This window comes from Tupaia chinensis, unplaced genomic scaffold (genome assembly GCF_000334495.1).
Source record: "Tupaia chinensis unplaced genomic scaffold, TupChi_1.0 Scaffold000067_1, whole genome shotgun sequence".
Classification (NCBI taxonomy): Eukaryota; Metazoa; Chordata; class Mammalia; order Scandentia; family Tupaiidae; genus Tupaia; species Tupaia belangeri.
Genome location: NW_006159526.1, coordinates 631033 through 638679, shown reverse-complemented (window position 1 = coordinate 638679; position 7647 = coordinate 631033). Strand labels below are relative to the sequence as shown.

The 7647-nt window shown below is 53.1% G+C and overlaps 2 protein-coding genes across 2 annotated transcripts in view; one reads left to right on the top strand and one right to left on the bottom strand.

Moving 5' to 3' along the window:
• Nucleotides 1-2525, top strand: part of RABAC1 (Rab acceptor 1) — a 3327-nt gene extending 802 nt beyond the window's left edge. Inside the window, exons 3-5 of the mRNA XM_006142000.3 lie at nucleotides 370-467; nucleotides 2084-2185; nucleotides 2279-2525. Coding sequence (XP_006142062.1) covers nucleotides 370-467; nucleotides 2084-2185; nucleotides 2279-2367 — 289 coding nt within the window. The 3' untranslated portion in view covers nucleotides 2368-2525. The remainder of the gene's footprint in view (nucleotides 1-369; nucleotides 468-2083; nucleotides 2186-2278) is intronic.
• Nucleotides 2526-5721: 3196 nt separating this feature from the next.
• LOC102475016 (mitochondrial import inner membrane translocase subunit TIM16) overlaps nucleotides 5722-7647 on the bottom strand; it is a 21017-nt gene continuing 19091 nt past the window's right edge. Inside the window, exon 2 of the mRNA XM_006142134.1 lies at nucleotides 5722-6024. Within this exon, the coding sequence (XP_006142196.1) occupies nucleotides 5722-6024 (303 nt within the window). The remainder of the gene's footprint in view (nucleotides 6025-7647) is intronic.

Here is a 7647-nt window from a genome sequence, read left to right as displayed (position 1 = left end):
CTGGCCCCGCCTCTCCGCCGGCTCCGCCCTCACCGCCAGGCCCCGCCCCCAGCTCATCCCGCCCCTCACAGCCTGGCCCCGCCTCTCACCGCTAGGCCCCGCCCCTAGATGGCCTCGCCTCTCACTGCCAGCCCCGCCCCCGGAGGCTGGGGGCCCGCCCCGCACTGGTTCGCGCTGCCAGACCTTGTCACTAAAGGGCCAGATTCCTACCGCCCCCCCACACACATCCGCCTGACCTGGATGCCTTGTGACCACATGTGAACGGCCTTCCCTGGCCTCAGGGATGTAGCCTGCTCCTTGCTGGTGTGAAGGCCAGGGTGTGCTGGCCGGGCCGACCCAGCTGACTGACCTCCTGCATGCCTCCTCCAGGGCGACGTCGCCCATGCTGCTGGTGGCGCTGGCTGTCTTCTTCGGCGCCTGTTACATTCTGTATCTGCGCACGTTGCAGTCCAAGCTCATGCTCTTTGGTAAGAGATCCCTTTCCATATAGACCCCTAGCCCTTCCAATCCTGCTCTCCTGGAATGCAGCCCTCAGATCCCAAACCGCCCTCTGAATACAAGTCTACTCAAGCCTGGGTGTATACTAGATTCCCCATCCTGATCCCTTACAGTTCAGATACACCTGGTGCTCCCACCTAGCCAGCCCTCCGCAGTTGCTGTCCCCCAGACCCAGAATGAGGTACTCTGGAATCCCTCCTTCACCTGGCTCCTGTCCTTTAAACGGACTTTTGGGCAACGCACTCCACTCTCCTCCCTTGTCTCTGTGGAAAACTGCAGTTACTCACAGTGGACACCAGGTGGCGATGGCACTCTGCCTACATTGGTTCCCCACTTCCTGCTTTCTGGGGCGAGACTAGCAATGTCTTGGACCTTCTCAGAGAGGGGTAGCTGGAGGCCGGTAACTTATGCGGTCCCAGACTGCTACTAGGTGCCACTGGGAAGATAAGATATCAGAGGGAATCCACCCAGGGGAAATTGAGGGTTTGGAGGGGAGTAAGACAGCTAGGCTCATTCCAATAGACCTAAAACGGGGTCCTCCGGGGGCCTGCACCATGTGTGCGCGACGAGGTGAGCTGACATGGAGGACACACCTACAGCATAGCCTGGACTTGGCTCCGGCTCTGCCCTGCCCAGAGCATGCAGAGCCAATCTGATGATCTCCTGTGAGAGGCCAATGTTTTGTTTTTATGCAGAATTACTCAGTTTGTCACAAATCAGATTCTTGTGAAAAATCTCAAAAACCAGCCACAGGGACCAGCAGTTAGCGTAATGGCTATGTCGCTGGGCCCCCATGTAGTCGACCGCGGTTCTTTTCCTGGACCCAATGGCTTAAACTCACACTGGGCTCGTGTGCATGCGTGCCCAAGATCCCGAGAGGAGAATGGAGGAGAAGGGATTGTGGCGTGGCCATCCCCTCTGGGGGGTGATTTCTCACTTTCTGTCTCTCTGTCTCTCTGTCTGTCTGGCGAGCGCACGTGCCCTATAGCAAAAACCTCTCCAAAAAAAAAAAGAAAAAGAAAAAACAAAAACAAAACAAAACAAAAAACTCACGCTGGGCGCATGTGCATGTGTGCCCAAGATCCTGAGAGGAGAATGGAGGAGAGTGGATTGTGGCGTGGCCATCTCCCTGGGGGGTGATTTATCGCTTTCTGTCTCTCTGTCTGTCTGGCGAGCATACACGCCCTATAGCAAAAACCTCTCCCCCAAAACAACAACAGCAACAACAACAACAACAAACCAGCCACAGACCAGACTGGCCCTTGGGCACCCAGATTGAGTCTCTGGGTCTGCATTGACCTGGTGCAGACTAGGCCAAGAGGACCCGCTGGGGGGTGGAGACTAGGTGCTTCCTGGGAGAGATGGTGTTGTAGGGCCAGGGCAGGGGCCGAGGAAGGTGTGCAGCTGATTCCAGAGGACAGTGGGGGTATCAGGGAAGCAGGCTAGGGTCAGGACCTGGAAGGCCTTAGCGTGAGGAGTCTGGGTTAGACCTGGAGGCTCCTGCAGCTTCTGATGCCAGTGGTAGGGGTTACCCTGGGAGCAAGCACAGGACGCTCCAAGCAGCTACAGTGCCGTTTGCCCCCAGGCCGAGAGGTGAGCCCAGCCCATCAGTACGCTCTGGCCGGAGGCATCTCTTTCCCCTTCTTCTGGCTGGCTGGTGCAGGCTCGGCCGTCTTCTGGGTCCTGGGTGAGTACAGAGTCTGGGTGGGCCGGGGGGAGGCCTGGGTGGGTGGTGGGGACCAGGCAAGAGAGTGTGGTCTCGAGCTGCGGTTTTCTGTAGGAGCCACTCTGGTGGTCATCGGCTCCCATGCCGCCTTCCACCACATCGAGGCTGTGGACGGGGAGGAGCTGCAGATGGAACCTGTGTGAGGCATCTTCGAGGACCTGCCCGCCTCTGGGCCAGCTGCCCCATTGCTGTGCACCCCGCCCTGCATGGCTCTGCTGCTCAGGCCGAAGATCCCATCCCATCACAAGCACAGGGAGGGAGTCGCCCTTTGGAAATAAAGCTGTTACGGTTGTAGCATTCAGCAATGGTGCCCCGGGGTCTTCTGTGGGTCTCAGGGAATGCCAAGGACACTGCCGAGACCAAGACGAGTGGGGAGGGGCTGTGGGAAAGGTGACGTGCAAGGTATGTTGGTAATGTCACAGGACGCCAAATGCTGGTGAGTGCTGAGGAGACGGGAAGGGAGAGTGTTGGGGCCCCGAGGACACCCCCCAGATTTGATGGTCATTTCAATATTTGTATTAACAGCTGTGATTTATTATTGTGAAAGGATAGAAGCAAAATCAGCAAAAGGAAGAGGCTCATGGGGTAAAGTCAAGAGGAAACCAAGGCCAGCTGGTGGCCTGATATTTAAGGTGAATGGAGCCAACATAACCAACTGCGGTTCGAGTCCCGGACCCAGCAGCTTGAGAAACACACATGCTTACCCCAAACCCTGAGGGGCAGGAGAGATGGCGAATAGACTGCAACACGACCCTCCCCGTGGGTGACGCTTCCTCACGTTCTGTTTCTCTGATAATCACATGTGCCCTCTGGCAAATTTTTTAGAAAAATGAAACTAGTCACACACTTCTTAGTTTCCTCTCTCAGTGCACTCAGACAGAACAAGCTGCCTCAAGCAGCGAATCATGACAACCTATGTGAGGTGTCAACCAGGGAAGCCCATGAGAGCCTTGGCATCCAGGATTTTTCTTGGGGCAGCAGCCCCTGTGTATACCATGAACCAAAATTCCACTCCCAGGAGAACAGGTGCTTGGCATAAGGTGTGTCACCTGTAACAGATGTAGTGAGCCGCCCTGATGGGGTATGAAGAGCCCCCCAGGATCCAGGTCCCCGGATGCCAGCCAAGGACAAAGTGCGAGCAGAGCTGTCGAGGGCTTACGGTCTCAGGCCTGCTATAACAACTGTTACTTTCTTCTGTTTTTAGGTTTTTGTTAGAGCGTGTGTGCTCTCCAGAGAGAGACAGAGAGAAGGAAAGTGAGCAGTCACCCCTCAGGGAGGATGGTCATGCTGCAGGCCTGAATGCAGCCCTCCGTTCTCCTCTCAGGATTTTGGGCACACATGCACATGCACCTGGCATGATTTTCAGGCTGCTGGGGCCAGGACTCAAACCTCAGAGTCAGCTACGTGGGAGTCCAGCCCCTTAACCACCACACCATTTGGTAGTCACTTCACAGAATTCTGAAGAAAGTTGCAGATTAAAAAATAAGTGGCCAGTGACACTGAGTGAAGGCCTAAACTGAATGAGCAAGCAGCCATAGAGCTGTGGGGGAAGAACACTGTGGGCCAGGTCCAAGGAGCAGGACGAGGAGGCCCAGACGAGTCAGGGAGAGAGGGAGGGAGGTGAGGGCAACTTGACTGTGGTGAGGGCTTTGGCTTTTCTTTTTTTAAAAGATTTTATTTTAGGGACCAGCAGTGAGTGTAATGGCTATGTTGCTGGACTCCCATGTAGTCGACCGCGGTTTGAGTCCCACACCCGGTGGCTTAAACTCACACCGGGCGCGTCTGCGTGCGTGCCCAAGATCCTGAGAGGAGAATGGAGGAGAAGGGATTGCGGCGTGGCCATCTCCCCTGGGGGGTGATTTCTCACTTTCTGTCTCTTTGCGCCAGGCCCCTTATAAAAAACACCTAAAAAAAAAAAAAAAAAAAGATTTATTTTATGTACTTAATTTGACCAGAGAGGGATAGAGTGAGAGAGAAAGTAAATGACTCACTAGGTCCAGGACTTGAACTGCGGTCGGCCCTGTGCAAATCTGGTGCCCTTAACCACCACACCACCTGGAAGCCCCAGCTTTTTTTTCTTTTAAGAGAGATTTTTGCTATAGGGTGTTTGTGCTCGCCAGAGAGAAAGCGAGAAATCAGCCCCCAGGGGTGATGGCCATGCCACAGTCCCTTTTCCATTCTCCTCTTGAGATCTTGGGCTCACCCACACACCCGCCTGGCGTGAGTTTTAAGTTGATATGTCCCGGACTCGAACTGCGGCCAACTAAGGGGGAATCCAGCAATGTAAACATGTCATCTGCTGGTCCTGAGGGCTTTGGCTTTTACCCTGAGATGTCAGAATTACAGTTTGCTTTTATTTATTAGTTTTTTAATAGACAAATATTTTTATTTCTTCCATGAGAGAGACAGGTAGAGACAGCACCCCCAACTGTGTCTCACGCCAGCCTTTAGCCAGCCCTGGGTCTGGGCGTGCACGTGCCAGGGTGCTTGGAAGGTCTCCAGATGTAAACTCCGAGCCTCCCCAGGTGGGGCTGCTCATTTTGCCCTTTTACAAAAATAATTACTTCCTTAATTGTATTTATTTTATTTTTTTTTAATTTGCTATAGGGCACATGCTCTCACTAGAGAGAGAGAGAAAGTGAAAAAGCAAGCCACTGGGGCCAGCAGATGCTGTAGTGTGGGTACATTGTTAGACTCCCACATGGCCAACCATGGTTCGAGTCCTAGAACTGGGGACTCTGTCACTCCCTCACTCTCCTTTGCAAGAGCAGATGCCCTAAGACAAAACTCTAAAAAAGGGACCAGCAGTTGGTGTAATGGCTATGTTGCTGGACTCCCATGTAGTTAACCACGGTTTTCAAGTCCCAGACTTGGCTTAAACTCAAACCAGGCGCGTGTGCATGCATGCCCAAGATCCCAAGAGGAGAATAGAGGAGAAGGGATTGCAGTGTGGCCACCCACCCTGGGGGATGATTTCTCGCTTTCTGTCTCTCTATCTCTCTTTCTCTCTGTCTGGCAAGTGCATACGCCCTATAGCAAAAACCTCTCAAACAACAACAAAAACTCTTTTTTTTTCTTTTTCTTTTTTTGGAGAGGTTTTTGCTATAGGGTGCGTGCGCTCGCCAGACAGAGACAGAGAGACAGAAAGTGAGAAATCACCCCCCAAGGGGATGACCACGCTGCAATCCCTTCTCCTCTATTCTCTTCTTGGGATCTTGGGCATTCACGCATACGTGCCCGGCTGAGTTTAAGCCACCAGATCCGGGACTCGAACCGTGGTCGACTACATGGGACTCCAGCAACATAGCCATTATACCAACTGCTGGTCCTATCCAAATAAAAGCTGCCAGGCCTGGAACTCGAAGTGTAGTCAGTCATATGGGAGTTCAGCACCTTAACCATTCTGCAATTTGCTTTTTTCTTTTTTTAATGCAGAAGAGATATTTATTATCAATCTATAAATTAGAGGCAGTGGGGGTAAGGGGAGTGTCAAACTGTCACATTTTGGGCGCCTGGCCTTTTCCTCTGTCCTCCTGAGCCTGGATTCTGAGTTCCTCATCCAGGTACTCCTTTGCGCGGACCACCTTGGACTGCAGGTAGAAGGAGCTCCCCATGGGCTTGTCATTCACCTCAAACAAGTGTTCATAGTTCTCCAGGACCTCCTCGGGGCTCAGCTTGGAGTTGCTGAGAATCTGCTGGGCCTCCTGGAGGCTGAGGCCAGAGAGGTTGGAAACAGCCACAGACTGGCGTCTGGTGCATCCCTGGGCGTGGGCTGCTGCCTGGTTGGTATGGCCGCCACTCTGCTTCGGGGACACAGGTCCCAAACCCTGGCCCTGCCGCCAGGCTCAAGCTGCAATTTGCCTTTTTTTAAATAAATTTTTTTCCTTGGGGTGTGTGTGTTTGCCAGAGAGACAAGAGACAATGAGAGGGAAAGTGAGAAATCACTCCTTGAGGGGAGGATCACTCCACAATCCCTTCTCCATTCTCCTTCTGGGATCTTGGGCAGACATGCACACGTACCCAGCATGATTTTGAAGCCACCAAGTCCAGACTCAAAGTGAGGCCACCAAGTCCAGACTCAAACCACGTTCGGCCATGTGGGAGTCCAGCGATGTACCCGCTACGCCATCTGCTGGCTCCTGCAATTTCCTTTTTATTATAGCACAAAGACTACCGCGCAGGAATGGCGACAGGTACGCACTTGGAGGGGCAGCACTAGGCAGACAGCAAAGTGCCAACAGGGCCTGGGGAGCGCTTTCAGAGGAGGCGTGTCCACGAGCGCTAAGGGACATGAGCCAGCCTCTGGAAGTGCTGATGCTAGGTGCCAATGCCCACGGTGTGGCCCAGCCCTCCGGCCTCCTGTCTCATCACGAAGCTCGACGCTGGTCATTGACCCAGTAAGCCTGTGTGAGGGCAGGTCCCCACGCAGCTCCAGTCCTGCTGGCCACCAGTCATGTGGCTATAGAGCATGGGAACTAGGGCTGGTTAGAGCTGAGTGCAAAACACCAGGTGCCAGGGACTTCATGGAAGGGTGTAGAAGAGCTCACTCAGGGTTTTTAAACTGGGTATGTGTTGGAAGGATAATGTTTTAGACATGCCAGGTTACTGCTGTTTGTGCCAGAGGGTACATGTGCTCACCAAAGAGAGGAAGGGAGAGGAAAAAAGCGCCCCCTGTGGGGTGTGGTCACACTGCAGTCTCTTCCATTTCTGCCTCCTCTCGGGTTTTGGGCACGCACTCACACATGCCTGGTGTTTCTCAAGCCACCAGGTTTAGGACTCGAACCACGCAGTTAGGCATGTGGGATTTGGCTGCCTTCACCACCACACCGTGGGACCAATGGAAATTAAGTTAGTATTAATTTCACTTTTTAAAAATTGTTAAACACGATGGGGGCTAGCAGATGGTGTGGTTAAGGTGCTGGATTCTCACATGGCCAACCATGGTTCAAGTTCTGGACCCAGCGGCTTAAAAATCATACCAGGCGCATGTGTGGCCAGGATCCCAAGAGGAGAAGGGATTGCAGCATGGCCATCCCCCTGCAATGAGGGGGTGGGGGCTGATTTATTACTTTCGCTCTCTATCTCTGGTGAGTACATATACCCTGTGACAAAAACTCAAAAAAAGGGACCAGCAGTTAGTGTAATGGCTATGTTGCTGGACTCCCATGTAGTTGACCGCGGTTCAAGTCCCAGGCCCAGTGACTTAAAACTCACGCTAGGCGCGTTTGCATGTATGCCCAAGATCCCAAGAGGAGAACAGAGGAGAAGGGATTGCGGTGTGGCCATCCCCCCTGGGGGGTGATTTCTTGCTTTCTGTCTCTCTGTCTCTCTCTTTTGGGCGAGCACACGTGCCCTAGAGCAAAAACCTCTTCAAAAAACAAAACAAAACAAAACAAAAACGAAACTCAAAAAAAAAAAAAAAA